The 15999-nt window shown below is 40.5% G+C and overlaps 1 protein-coding gene across 2 annotated transcripts in view; it reads left to right on the forward strand.

Moving 5' to 3' along the window:
* The window catches only part of LOC132382512 (EH domain-containing protein 4-like), a 63340-nt gene that overhangs the window by 5316 nt on the left and 42025 nt on the right, over positions 1 to 15999 (forward strand). For both annotated transcript variants that reach the window (XM_059952791.1, XM_059952784.1), the window contains exons 2-3: positions 9672 to 9848; positions 13135 to 13232. In XM_059952791.1, coding sequence (XP_059808774.1) covers positions 9672 to 9848; positions 13135 to 13232 — 275 coding nt within the window. The remainder of the gene's footprint in view (positions 1 to 9671; positions 9849 to 13134; positions 13233 to 15999) is intronic.

Here is a 15999-nt window from a genome sequence, read left to right on the forward strand (position 1 = left end):
TTGGTAATGTCCACATATGTACTGTCTAAAGAAATTATTTAATGTTTAAAATGCCTACTTCTGCATTTCATCAAGTGTAGCATCAAGGAACCCATCAAAATTCCATAATTGCACAGTGGGTTGTTTTCTGGGATTTCTTCAATGAAGAGAAACTGACCTATAATATAGTCTGCAATTAAGAACATGAAATGATCTAATTTAGATGTACTGTTTTGACAGAATGATTACTGAGAGTTGTTTCTTCTAGCAGCAGAACCTGAAATTATAGTCTTGCATTAAGGAGTTAAGACTTCAAGTTTGGACTTTGATGTGGAGTGATTTGTTTGCTCGCTTCGTTGTACATCTTTAGTATTCTCTACCCCAGAGGGCTGTAGATGAAAAATAATTGAGGATATTCAAAGCTGAGATCAATGATTTCTCTTTGAGAGGAATAGGTGGGGAAAATCTGAGGTGCAGCTTCAGCCATGATCTTTTCAAATGACAGAGTAGATTCAAATGACAATTCTTATCTCTTTGTCTTAAGTTCTCGTATCATCAGATTGTATGCTCAAATCAATGTTTTCTGAGCAATCCGGGAAGGCTTTTCTCACAAGATGTACATTTTAAAAGAATTTTAATTAGTTGTAGGGTTTTACGTTGAAATCAATGAAGAGGTGCTGCCCACATAAGGATATTTGGAAATAGAGCAGGAGTAGGTCACTTGGTCCTACAAGTCTGCTCTGCTATTCAACAAGATCATGGTAAATGTTGCACTTCACCATTTTCAATCTTATCCTTGTATCCTGTAATTTCTGTAATATGCAGGAATTCATTGATTTGCATTGACTGATCATTCATTGACTATTCATTGACTGATCATTCACCACTGTTCTGAACTGATTCTATGAGGTTTACTTTCAAGAACTCTTTAGAACTCATGTTCTTAGTATTATTTTTATTTGTACAGTTTGTTTTTTGCACAATGGTGTTAGCCTTTGTCTTTTTATGTATAGTTTTGTAAAATTTTATTTTATTTCTTTTTCCATGTAAATACCTGCAAGAAAATGAATCACAAGGTAGTATATGGTAATATAAATTACTTTTGATAATAAATTTACTTTCAATTGTACGTTGCTCTAACAAGCAGTCCCTACTCCCACTTTGAGGGTTGGTCTGGACATAATGACTAATTTTCTATTAGCCATTTTATTTTTTTCTTGTTGTACCTGTGAATTTCTATATGAAGATCCACCATAGTTTTGATTGCTTTTAACAATGCTACTTGCATACATGCGATATGTATATCTGTGTTCACTGTACCTAGCATATCCTTAAAATAGCAGCATGGCCTCAGTGTTTGTTTCCCATACATCAGTTGTACATAGAATGCAGCTCTTCTGTGTGCAATGGCAAGAGAACCCTAACATCGGGATCATTTCACACCTGATGAGCAAGATCTTTCTTATGCTCAATATGGAGCATTTCTATGTTCCTAGTTTCTGCTTTATCTTGGCTGTAACCAGAAAACCATATTCTTTACACTTTCAGGTAATAGAATTTGACCACTTGTAGGTCTGAGCAGTTATCAATGTCCACGGCTTTGCTTTTTCCATGATTCACCCTAGCCCCTGAGACCAATTCAGGCTATTAGTCAAGTTGCAGAGCAGAGTGGATCTGAACTGAAGATAGTGACTTGATTCATGTATAAAGAACTTTATGATCTGAGTGGCAATTTCTTGGATGAAGGCACTGAGGGTGGGGTTGCTAAATTTGCTGATGACGCAATGGTAGATAGGAAAGTAACTTGTGAAGAGGATGTGCAGAGATTACAATGGGATAGTGACAGGTTAAATAAAGGGGCCAAGAACCAGCAAATGGGAAAATTCACTGCTTTATTTATTTAGAGATACAATGTGGAATAATCCTTCAAGCCACGCTGCCCTGCAATCCCCTGATTTAATCCTGGCATAATCACAGGACAGTTTACAAATGACCAATTAACCTACCAACTGATACATCTTTGACTGTGGGAGGAAACCTAAACACCTGAAGGAAACCCATTTGGTCAGAGGGAGAACGTAGAAGCTCCCTACTGACAGTGACAAGAATCTGACATTTTTCATTCTGGAAATTAAAAAATAAAATAGCAGCATCTGGTCTAAATGGTGAGAGAATGAAAAGCTCCAGCAAATAATTGGGGCTGATAAAATACGGTATCTTGTGTAGAAGCTGAAAACAGAATTAGGGAGGTTATGCTTCATTATAAAGAGCGTTATTGAGATCACATCAGGAATAATGCCTACAATTTTGTTTTCTCTGATTCAGGAAAGATATTAATGCATTAGAAACAAAAGATTTCCTAGACTATTATCTAGAATAAATTGGTTGCCTTGAGGTGAAACTTGACAAGTTCAATAGGTGCATTTAATGTCAGAGAAATGTATACAATATAAATCCTGAAATTCTTTTTCTTCACAAACATCTGCAAAAACAGAGGAGTGCCCCAAAGAATGAATGACAGTTAAAACATTAGAACCCCAAAGCCACTCAACTCCCCCTCCCACACACAAGCAGCAGCAAGGCAACACACCCTCTCCACCAGCAAAAAAGCATCAGCGCCCTCCACCGAGCACTCAAGCGTGCAACAAGGCATCAATAAAGACACAGATGCAGTACCCCAAAGACTACTCATTCACCTGATAATTCAACATATCACAGGCTCTCTCTCTCTCTCTCTCTCTCTCTCTCTCTCTCTCTCTCTCTCTCTCTCTCTCTCTCTCTCTCTCTCTCTCTCTCTCTCTCTCTCTCCCCCTCTCCCCCTCTCCCCCTCTCCCCCTCTCCCCCTCTCCCCCTCTCCCCCTCCCCCCCTCCCCCCCTCCCCTCTCCCCCTCTCCCCCTCTCCCCCTCTCCCCCTCTCCCCCTCTCCCCCTCTCCCCCTCTCCCCCTCTCCCCCTCTCCCCCTCTCCCCCTCTCCCCCTCTCCCCCTCTCCCCCTCTCCCCCTCTCCCCCTCTCCCCCTCTCCCTAATAAAGGAAAAAGATGTGAGACCTTTTCATAGTGAGAGGGGAGACATAACTAACAACTTGCTGATTTACGATGTTAAAAGTCTGTTGCGTTGCTTTTTTTGAGCTCTGCGCCCAGATTGTTGGCAGCAGAAAGGCTCAGCTCTCTGGACACCCAACCCCAGCAGCTAACCCACTGCTCCCGCTGTTCCGTGTTCTCCTGCGACGCTTCAGTCAGGGGCACTGGCCTAGAATCAGCACTTCCCCAGAGCCACGAAATCCTGGAACCCTGAAGGTGCACTCATCTTCTGGGCCATGTCCTTGGGATATCAAAAAGCAGCTGGTCTTGAGGACCTGAGAGCGGATCCCATTCCCACAAAGAACCAAAGTCAGAGTGTAACTCCAGGTCAGGGTCTTCAAGAGAACCCCCACACCCTGAAAATGGAAAAAGAGATAACAAAGATAGAAATAAAGTTGTTTCCAAAGATGCAAGCAAAGGAGTTGCCATTTAGTGCTATCTTAACTTCGCCCTGCCTTTTTAAGCCTGTATCTGCTGAAGCTAAGAAGGAATTTGATTGAAATATGCAAGATCCCAAGGAAAGATGTGGGGAGAATGTTTCTTTTTGTGGGATAGTTCAGAACTAATGATAGAAACATAGAAAACCTACAGCACAATACAGGCCCTTTGGCCCACAAAGCTGTGCTGAACATGTCCCTACCTTAGAACTACCTAAGCTACTACCTATAGCTAACTACCCACAGCCCTCTATTTTTCTAAGCTCCATGTAGCCATCCAGGAGTCTCTTAAAAGACTCTACGGTTTCCTTCACCACCGCCGCCAGCAGCCCATTCCACACACTCAACTCTCTCTGCGTTTTTAAAAAAAAAACTTAGTGCTGCCTTCTCCTCTGTACTTACTTCTAAGCACCTTAAAACTGTGACCTCTCGTGCTAGCCAATTCAGCCTTGGGGAATAGCCACTGACTATCCACACAATCAATGCCTCTCATTATCTTGTACACCTCTATCAAGTCACCTCTCATCATCCGTCGCTCCAAGGAGAAAAGGCCGAGTTCACTCAACCTATTTTCATAAGGCATGCTCCCCAATCCAGGCAACATCATTGTAAATCTCCTCTGCACCCTTTCTATGGTTTCCACATCCTTGCTATAGTGAGGTGACCAGAATTGAGCACAGTACTCCAAGTGGGGTCTGACCAGGGTCCTATATAGCTGCAACATTACCTCTCGGCTCTTAAACTCAATCCCCAAATTGATGAAGGCCAATGTACCGTATGCCTTCTTAACCACAGAATCAACCTGAGGAGCAGCTTTGAGTGTCCTATGGACTTGGACCCCAAGATCCTTCTGGTCTTCCACACTGCCAAGAGTCTTACCATTAATATTATATTCTGCCATCATATTTGACCTACCAAAACTTATCTGGTTTGAATTCCATCTGCCCCTTCTTAGCCCAGTTCTGCATCGTATCAATGTCCTGTTGTAAACTCCGACAGCCCTCCACACTATCCACAACACACCCAACCTTTGTGTCATCAGCAAATTTACTAACCCAACCCTTCACTTCCTCATCCATGTCATTTATAAAAATCACGAAGAGTAGGGGTCCCAGAGCAGATCCCTGAGGCACACCACTGGTCACCAGCCTCCATGCAGAATATGAGCCGTCTACAGCCACTCTTTGCCTTCTGTAGGCAAGCCAGTTCTGGATCCACAAAGCAAGGCCCCCTTTTATCCCATGCCTCCTTACTTTATCAATAAGCCTTGCATGGGGTACCTTATCAAATGCCTTGCTAAAATCCATATATACTACATCTATGAAGCACATTACCTTCATCAATGTGCTTAGTCACATCCTCAAAAAATTCATTCAGGCTCGTAAGGCATGACCCTTGCCTTTGACAAAGCCATGCTGACTATTCCTAATCATATTATGCCTCTCCAAATGCTCATAAATCCTGCCTCTCAGGATCTTCTCCATCAACTTACCAACCACTGAAGTAAGACTCACTGGTTTATAATTTCCTGGGATATCCCTATTCCCTTTCTTGAACAAGGGAACAACATCTGCAACCCTCCAATCCTCAGGAACCACTCCTGTCCTCATTGATGATGCAAAGATCATGCAAGGCTCAGCATATCGTCCCTCTTTCCCACAGAAGCCTGGGGTACATCCCGTCTGGTCCTGGTGACTTATCCAACTTGATGCTTTCCAAAAGCTCCAGCACATCTTTCTTAATATCCACATTCTCAAGCTTCTCAGTCCACTGCAAGTCATCCCTACAATCGCCAAGATTCTTTTCCATAATGAATACTGAAGCAAAGTATTCATTAAGTACCTCTGCTATTTCCTCCAGTTCCGTACACACTTTTCCCTTGTCACACTTGATTGGTCCTATTCGTTAATGTTTTATCCTCTTGCTCTTCACATACTTGTAAAATGCCTTGGGGTTTTCCTTAATCCTGCCAGCCAAGGCCTTCTCGTGGCCCTTTCTGGCTCTCCTAATTTCATTCTTAAGCTCCTTCCTGCAAGCCTTATAATCTTCTAGATTTTTTTGAACCTTTCTTAAGCTCTTCTGTTCTTCTTGACTAGATTTACAACCACCTTTGTGCACCACGGATCTTGTACCATACCATCCTTTCCCTGTCTAATTGGAACGTACCTACTTAGAACCCCATGCAAATACAGTCTGCTCTCCTTATCCACGGATTCCGCATGCGCAAATTCAACCGACCGCGGATCGGGAAAACCCGGAAGTTCTCTCTTCAGCACTCGTTGTTTGAGCATGTACAGACTATTTTTTCTTGTCTACGTATTTACTTAGCATTTACATTGTATTAGGTATTATAAGTAACCTAGAAATGACTTAAAAGTACAGGCAGTCCCCGGGTTATGAATGAGTTCCATTCCTGAGTCCGTCTTTTTTTTTTTAACTTTTTTTATTGAGTTTTCAAATAATTACAGAAAGAAAAAGAAAATATATATTAAAAAAAATACCCTTCCCCCCCCCTCCCTTTAGCCCCTCCCCCCAACATCCCTATAGAAAAAAAGAAAGAAAGAAAGAGTGCCTGGATATTAGACAATAGACAATAGGTGCAGAAGTAGACCATTCGGCCCCTTGAGTCTGCACCGCCATTCTGAGATCATGGCTGATCATTCACTATCAATACCCAGTCCCTGCCTTGTCCCCATATCCCTTGATTCCCCTATCCATCAGATATCTATCTAGCTCCTTCTTGAAAGCATCCAGAGAATTGGCCTCCACCGTCTTCCGAGGCAGTGCATTCCACACCTCCACAACTCTCTGGGAGAAGTTCTTCCTCAACTCTGTTTTAAATAACTGACCTCTTATTCTCAATCCATGCCCTCTGGTACTGGACTCTCCCAACATCTGGAACATATTTCCTGCCTCAATCCTATCAAATCCTTTAATTATCTTAAACGTTTCAATCAGATCCCCTCTCAATCTTCTCAATTCCAGTGTGTACATGCCCAATCTCTCCAATCTCTCTGCGTAAGACAGCCCTGCCATCCCAGGAATCAACCTAGTGAATCTACGCTGCACTTCCTCAATTGCCAGAATGTCCTTCCTCAAACCTGGAGACCAAAACTGTACACAATATTCCAGGTGTGGTCTCACCAGGGCCCTGTACAAATGCAAAAGGACATCCTTGCTCTTGTACTCAATTCCCCTTGTAATAAAGGCCAACATTCCATTTGCCCTCTTCACTGCCTGTTGCACTTGCTCATTCACCTTCATTGACTGATGAACTAGGACTCCTAGGTCTCTTTGCATTTCTCCCTTACCTAACTCTACACCGTTCAGACAATACTCTGCCCTCTTGTTCCTGCTTCCAAAGTGGATAACTTCACATTTATTCACATTGAATGACATCTGCCAATTATCTGCCCACTCACCCAGCCTATCCAAGTCTCCCTGTATTCTCCTAACGTCCTCTTCGCATGTCACACTGCCACCCAGTTTAGTATCATCAGCAAACTTGCTGATATAGTTTTCAATGCCCACATCTAAATCGTTGACATAAATCGTAAAGAGCTGTGGTCCCAATACAGATTGGAAGATCCCCACATGCTCCATGGAGTTTGTAATAACTTTAGTATATTTATTTATTTATTTCCCCAAATAACCAATTATTTTATCTTCGGAGCACCTGAGTCCGTCTTTAAGTTGAATTTGAAGTTGGAACAGGTGCATCCGGTATTATTTAGCGTCAGTTAGTCAAACATTTTTCTTAGTATATAGTATATATTTTACCTTTCTACACATATAAAGCACTTAAGAAAACATACGTATTTCAATAATTAAACCACTGAGATGCTTAGTAATAATTGTAACTTTCATCAGGGCAGGGCCTTTCACATGCTCCATTAAAATTGTTCCGATCGTTGACTGACTGTAGCCTAATGCTTTTCCAATGATCGATGGAGTTTCACCTCTTTCCGATCGCTTTATTACTTCCACTTTATTTTCAATCGTGATTGTGATTATTTTTGTGAACAGAAACACTGTGGACTCAGAACTGCACCGCTGGGTCCTAATGTCCAATGCACTGAGACAGGTTAAATAAGGGACTTGCGCATCTGCGTTTTTTGGTATCCGCAGGGGGTCTCGGAACTAATCCCCTGCGGATAAGGAGGGCCGACTGTATTCCCTGAACATTTGCCTCATTTCTTCGGTACGTTTCACTGTGAACATCTGTTTCCTATTTATGCTTCTCAGTTCCTGCCTGATAGCCTCATAGTTCCCCTTACTCCAATTAAACGTTTCCCTAACTTGTCTGTTCCTATACTTCTCCAATGCTATGGTAAAGGACATAGAATTGTGATCACTATTTCCAAAATGCTCTCCCACTGAGAGACCTGACACCTGACCAGGTTCGTTTCCCAATATCAGATCAAGTACAGCCTCTCCTCTTGTAGGCTTATCTACATATTGTGTCAAGAAACCTTTCTGAACACACCTAACAAACTCTATCCCATCTAAACCCCTTGCTCTAGGGAGATGCCAGTCAATATTTGGGAAATTAAAATCTCCCACCACAACAATCCTGTTATTATTACTCCTTTTCAGAATCTGTCTTCCTATCTGCTCCTCGATATCCCTGTACTGTTGGGTGGTCTGTAAAAATAAATAAATAAATAAATAACCCAGTACAGTTATTGACCTCTTCCTATTCCTAACTTCCTACCACAGAGACTCCGTAGAAAACCCCTCCATGACTTAATTCCTCCTTTTCTGCAGCCGTGACACTGTCTCTGCAACGACCTTTTGCCTCCCTCCCTATCCTTTCTGAAACATGTAAAGTAGCAATTCCTGCCCCTGCACCATCCAAGTCTCTGTAATGGCCACAATATCTTAGCTCCAAGTGCTGATCCACATTCTGAGCTCATCTGCTTTATTTGCGATACTCCTCACATTAAAATAGACACATCTCAAACCATTGGACTGAGTGTGTCCCTTCTCTATCATCTGCCTATCCTCCCTTTCACACTGTCTCCAAACTTTCTCAATTTGTGAGCCAACCTCCCTTTCCTCCATCACTTAAGTTTGGTTCCCAACCCCCAGCAATTCTAGTTTAAACTCTCCCCAATAGCCTTAGCAAACCTTCCCGCCAGGATATTGGTCCCCCTCGGATTCAAGTGCAACCCGTCCTTTTTGTACAGGGCACACCTGTCCCAGAAGAGGTCCCAATGATCCAGAAATATGAATCCCTGCCCCTTGTTCCAATCCCTCAGCCACACATTTATCCTCCACCTCATTCTATACCTGTACTCACTGTCACACGGCACAGGCAGTGATCCTGAGATCACTTTGAGGTCCTGCTTCTCAACTTCTTTCCTAACTCCCTGTAGTCTTTTTTCAGGACCTCCTCCCTTTTCCTACCTATCATCGATCATTGTTTAAAATAAAGAGTTGCCTCTGATGAGCATTTTCTCCCAAAGAGTTTTAGAACATTTTCCTCAAAGCATGATTCAGCTTTTGAATTTTGCTAAGCAAGGAATGGCAAGGTAGAGGTAGGTTAGTGTAATGCTATTACAGCGGCAGCAAACCAGGTTGAGTTCCGTTCCGCCGTATGCAAGGAGTTTGTACCTTTTCCCTGTGACCACATGGGTTTTCTCTGAGTGTTCGGGTTTCCTTCCACAGTGCAAATGATTTGGATTAGTAGGTCATGTGTACTTATATTTGGATAGTGTGGACTTGATGAGCAGGAAGTGCCTGTTCCTGTGCTGTACAGTACCTCTGAACAAAAATACATAAATAAAGGGGTAAATGATCATTGGGACAAGATGGTAATGTGTAACTAAGGATAGAATTAGATCAGCCCTATTAAATGACAGCAAATTTGAAGAACTGAGCAATCTATTCTTGCTCTCAAATCATAATTTATATCACTAACTCTTTGTAGCCATTTTAGTAATCTTTAAAATAATTTATTATACCTTGTACTTTAATATAATCTGGATGCTTCAACAATTACATGTCTATATCATCAGAATGATGAACTTTCAGGAAAAGAATTGTGCTACAGAATTATTTTTTAAATGTCTTTCAGTTTACATTCTAAAAAGTCAATCAGATGACATTTTTTCTTGTGTACTGCAGAGTGTTGTAATATCTAAGGTCTGTTTAACATGTTGTTATGCCATAGATACCTCCTGGAACAGGATTTTCCAGGGATGAGAATTGGACCTGAACCAACAACAGATTCCTTCATTGCTGTGATGTATGGAAAAGAAGAAGGCATCATTCCTGGCAATGCACTTGTTGTGGATCCCAAAAAACCTTTCCGAAAACTGAATTCTTTTGGAAATGCTTTCTTAAACAGGTATGTATGGCTGTTCTGTGGATGAACTGTTACTGTTCAAATGATAAGATAACAAAGTATTTAACTACAAGTTAAAGCAGTATTGTGTACGAGATTGGAAAAAACTATGCTTCCACCAGGGGTTAGTGTTGTAGTCTTGAACAGACCCTTTCCTGCTGACTGTAAGCTTGTAGCATGGAATAACCTTGGACAATTTTAACCAGGTCACTGTGTACTAGTCCACGATATAATGCTGCCCATAACCTACCATGGCAAACTTCCTTCCGCGTGGCCTCTGATGAAGAATAGCAAATGGTGGTCATTGGTTGGATTTAAATGAAACAGCTGGTAAATAAATGCTTCACCTTTGTTTTGCTGTTTTACTGTCTCTGTTTTGTTTTTAAAAGCACAAAGTTGTCCTAGGATAGTTTCCCCAAGTATTCATCCATTTTAACAGCAAAAGTCATTGTAATATTTCAATATAGTAGGTGTTGTGCCTATTCCTACCTTTATTCAGACATGCAGGAATTATGATGCTGGAGCTTCTCACACCTCTCATATAAGGCCATACAAATCTTCTGGGTAGAACCAACCTAGCACTTATGAATTGCAGGCAATGCCACTTGGCTTATTCTCTGATTGAGTGGACTGTGTGTGAGTTAATCTATTGATGTTTGAAGAAGGAAGGATGATCATCAGAAACATCTGCCCAGATGAAGTTGTTATTTAAAGTCTGCTCACTTCAATGAATATAATGGAAAGCTGTACAAATAACTGTATATGAATCAATTTTACTTATGAGAAACTTCTGTGAACTGAATAATTATGTAGTACATCTACAGAGTTCAAAGCTAAATTTCAGAAAGGAATGAAGGGAGCTCGTGCTGTTGCACAATAATTGAATTTGTTTTTCATAAGAATGTAGTAATAAATTGAGCTGGGGCTGTCACTTTCACTTGTTGGAAGTCTTCAGGTCAAACAAAACTGTTGGATATGGGTGTCTCCATAAAGAACATAAATAATACTCTTTCACCTTACACCTTGTCACTTTTAAGATAATTGTTGCTTTGGGATATTGTTCGGGATTTATGGCTAAGTTCATCTGTGCAGGTGAAAGGAGCATGAAGAACAGAAATATTATTTTAAATATTCTAAATAGGGCAATAACTCCACCATGGACAGTCCCAAGCCCAGCTGTGAAAGGAGGAGGGTTGTACATGGGGCTAGCAACAACGTCCCATAAAAAAATCGGTGATACAGAAACTCTGATAGAAGCTCCAAGAACCTTAATCCTGGGAGATGAAGGATATTCAAGGATGGACTATGCCTGGGGACAACTTGAAAGACTGGCTCAAGGCAGATGACTCTGGCAAGTTGCTGTCAGCAGCCTATGACCCTGAAGATGATGGGCTAGGAGAGGAGAAGAAAGGAGAAAGGTGGAAGGTGTCTGCATGTGATGGTCTCTTGCTCACTGCTCCTGAAGGAAGGCTCCTGCAGTCAAATGGTCTCTCTCCTTTGATGCTGTCAGAGGATGGTACTGAAGGCCTGGATCTGTGACTTATGGATTGGACTGTAGTTCTCCTTCAGTTTTATGTTTTTATATTCTGTGTTTTCGCCCGTTCTTTCTTGTTGCCATTTGCGTGATTTGATTTTTTGTCAAGGGAGAATTTAGGATTGGATGTTCTTGTTGCTGTTTGTGCAGCTTGTGTTTTTTTTGCTCGTGGTGGGGGGTGGGGGGAGGGTTTGGTTTAACAATGACCCAAAGCATACTGCCAGAGTATCCATGAAGTAGCTTCAAATGAAGAAAATTGATGTCTTTGAAGGACCTATTCAGAGTCTTGACCTTAACCCAATCGAACATCTCTGGCAAGACTTCAGAATTGCTGTCCACTGCTGCTCACCTGGCACAACTAACCTGGCACAAATTGAACAATTTGGCAAGGAAGAATAGACAAATACTGCTTCATCACATTGTGCAAAGCTAAGAGAGACTTATCCAAATGAACTGCTGGCTGTAAGAGCTATGAGAGATGTTTCAGCTAAGTACTGGGCAAAGGGAAATGAAAACCTTTGAACTGGTGACATTTAAGTTTTTGAATTGTTAGTTTTTCATGCTTTACATTTTCCCCTGTCTGTTGGGCTCTATTGTAAAAAAAAGGATCATGTGATTCACAAATCAAAATCCTCAGTCACATTGATAAAAATCCCTGGTTGTAATAATCATTTATGTGAACAAAAGGTTGGGGGCTGAATATTTTAACTAAGCACTTTATGTATATATACACAGTAGAATCTGGTTAATCGAGGTAACCATTTATTTGGCACAACAAAAACTAAATGGAGAACATAGTCAGGATTCCCTTTATTTTATTTGGGTCACTATGTCATTTAATTGGGCAGAAGACTGTTTCTGAGTATTTTCTAACTAGAATCAGTTGTGTGCACTTGCGTGGCTGTTAGACACTACACCATGTTTAGTGTGATCAATGACAGTTGTGTGTGTTTGTGTTCAAAGAGCAGTGATTTTTCTCACTGATAGTTGGTGAGAAATACCAGCAAGACAATTCGGAACTGTTTTGCTCACTACGGTTTCAAGTAGTCAGATTTGGAGATGCCAGAAATGGCTGGGAGTGAAGCTGAAACTATTTCACTTCTTCAAGTTAGGAATTAAGAAGGATTAAAGGTTTCGACAATCACCTTGAATGTTAATTGAAAATGAAGATTTGGAAGACGCAATTGCCAACAGCATTGTACGAAGGCAATCCATAATCTGTCCTAGATGGCTGTGTTGATTTTGTTCATTTACAGTCAATCAAAAGGTCTAAGACTTTTATAAGTATCTTGTATGGCTTAGCGTAGAATTCACTGAACTATTGGAAAGCCCCGATTGTTTTCAGTGCAGATTACTAAATAACTGCTTTGGTTATTTTCATGAAACAAACATGTTATGTGGTCTTGTAATGTTAATCAGTGTTTCTTTAAGCATATATCATTGATAAATTTAACTACAATTAACTGTATGTTGGACTGGTTTCTCTTAACACATTCTGTGGGAGCTCAGAACACTTGGTGGAAATGTGCGACATCTTCTCAGGTATTAGCATGTACTCTGATAATTGTATCTTCATATTTAAATTTCAAGTTTGTTTTGATTACGGTGAAGTATTAAGCTAATCATCTATAGGACTGTGGGACATATTTATAATTCCTCTTGTGTGCGTTCAGGATCTTTCTGATGTTGGGATTTATTCATAATTCCACTGGTGGATGTTCAAGATCTATCTGATGTGTTCTTTACCATTTGCAGGTTCATGTGTGCTCAGCTACCAAATCAAGTGCTGGAAAGCATTACTATTATTGACACACCTGGAATACTCTCTGGGGAGAAGCAGCGCATGAGCAGAGGTAAAAGTACCAAAAATGGAAGTGGGTGGCTGTCAAGTATCTTCCTCTTGAATTACCTATGGGAAAAGCCAAGTAGTTTGTTTTCTGTTTCCTCCTTGACAGCTTTATTTTATTGATAGCGACATTGACTGTCATTCAGTTTTTAACTTTCCCCAAGCAGGAAGATTTTTTTGCTTTTGGTTTACAAAATTTAATTTCTTCCTTCCTTTACTTTGTCTCCTTTATTTTAAAAATAGCTATCTCCGCTGTTACCTTTACTGTGAACCCAGACTAGGCTAAAGTTTGCTTACTGAACTATTGAGGAATAAAGAATGAAATCTGACAATATATAAAAAGAATTAAATAAGTGTGGCAAGGTTTTTCATTTAATCACTGGATTGAATTGCAGATAACTGCAGTGCCACTTTCACATCACTGCATTAACTAAAAGAGCATTATATCTTCAAAGTGTAATGCTAATTTAGCTGTAGGTGCCATTTGCAGTATGTGCAAAAGAACTACTATAAAGTTCAGAGAGAGACCAGTTGTGGTTGACTGGATAGGAGACTGGCAATATGTGGTAATGTAGAGTGTCTGGATATGATGTGGGAGTACGCATAACTGTAGAAATGCAGGATAAACTGTGTTCAATTCAGACGGGAGAATTTCAGGCAGAAAACAATCACAACAGGAAACTGAATTTATCATTTTGTACTCTATGGACATATAAAAGGAAGTTAAGAATATTTTCATGAAATTAGAAAGCATCATATGATTAATAAACTAGATGTATTTAATAAACATTTTTCTGCTATTGTTTCAGAGGTTCAATTCAAACATTATTGCTTGACAAAATGGAGTATTCTCGGCTATATAACAAAATGTACTAACTTTTGGTTTCAGGAATATAGCTGCATTTGTAATGGCAAAGCTGAATAATCATATATTGTATATGGGCACTTGCAAGTTTACAAATCTGAATCATTTCACTTCCAAGTTACCGATACACATTTTTGAATCGCATTCCACAAATGAGTGTAATGGGTCAGCAGTTTACGCACAACATAATTTTTAAAACCAAAGCAAATAGCAGAGCTGATAGAATACTGTGTTGACAATAATTGTTATTTTATCAAACTTTAAAAGACTGAATTTTATAAATGGGGTAGTGCAGTGCTGTAGCTAGTAGACCCAATGCTGCATGATTCCAGTGACTCAGGTTCCACCCTGATCTCCAGTGCTGCCGGTGTGAGGTTTGTATATTTTCGTAACACAAATTTATTTACAGTAAATGGCTTCAGCTTGATAGCAGTGCATATGGCCAAACCACCAACATCACTTCCAGTTTCGGGGTGAACTGCCTGCATTGCACACTGGGAACCGAAGTTCTTTATTATGTACCCCTTCCCCCTTTAAAGAAAAAACAAACACAATACTATGACTTCATAAACCTGAAAGAAACAATAATGCTTTCCAATAACGATAGTTACATTAAATTCAATTGCAATGAGCAAATACGGCCCCTTATTCACTTTTCAACTCTCAGCCTCAGAGGTGGTTTGATGATTCTTCTTGGTCTGCTGTTTGTCTTCACAGACATATTGCTTTCACTTGCTGTGTTAATATTTGTGTCTTTCTGATAACTCTGAACAAGTTTATTTTTCACCTCTGCTGGCCCTTTTGCAGTACTGAGAGGTGATGTGTCACAGCCTTGGGTTGGAGCTCATGGTCATAGATCCACACCATTCCTTCTCAGAGGTGTTCCTTTCTCCATATGGATTTGGTAAGAATGTGGAGCAACTTCCTTTTGCACATATCCTTGCATGGACCACATGCTGGAATTTTGATCTTGGATTCACACTTGATCTCCAGGCGTCAGAACCAGTAGGCTTTTTGAAGTCTTGTTGTGATACTGTTTCTGTTTTTCTTTCCCTTTCTCTTTAGCTAATTAGGCCATGTCTACTTTTTCAGGTGTCAACAGATTTTTGTGTACTAGAGGGTTAGTGTGTATGTGTTTGGGCTGGTGAAAAACCATTCTACTGTGGCATTATTCTGTAAATCATCAGACTTTTGTGGAAGTTCTCATGCATTTTGTGCCTTCTTCATGAGGCCCTTCACTACCTTGACCAAACTCTATGCTAGGCCATTAGATTTTGGGTAATGTGGTTTGAAGTTATATGTCAAAACACTGAATCAATGGCAAAGGACTCTAATTCACAGCTTGAAAATTGTGGATACCACTTCACGTGGAACTCCATGCCTCACAATCACAGCTTTCAGAAAAGTGATGAATGTTGATTGCAGTGTTGCAACTTTTGAGTAATTTTAAAAGTAAATCCATTACCACAATATGACTCTTACCATTGCAATCAAATGTATAGTCGCTTTGTGTTCTTTCATTGTTTCTTCTGTCCCTGCTGCTGTCCTAATCTCTGTTCTATCGGGAGATACTGGAATGGAGGTGACAATCATGTCAATGCAGGCCTGCATATTAGTGTAAATCTCTTGGTCACTCTTTCCTTTCTTGTTGACTGCTTGAGTGCGTAGATCATCTTCATGTCATATTTATGCAGCCTTCAGTATATTTCATATTTCAGCAAGTGCTGTATCCTCATGGGACAGTCATTTAGTAGTTTGGATATAATAGAGACCAGTGGTTTATGGTCTGTCTCCACTTCTCAAGCTTGTCCATAGATATGCAAATAGAACCTTTGCATGCATATGTGCTGGCAAGAAGCTCTTTCTCTACCTGTGCATAGTTGGCTTCCACTCTTGTTAAAGCCCTTGA

Source organism: Hypanus sabinus, chromosome 2, assembly GCF_030144855.1.
Source record: "Hypanus sabinus isolate sHypSab1 chromosome 2, sHypSab1.hap1, whole genome shotgun sequence".
Taxonomy (NCBI): domain Eukaryota; kingdom Metazoa; phylum Chordata; class Chondrichthyes; order Myliobatiformes; family Dasyatidae; genus Hypanus; species Hypanus sabinus.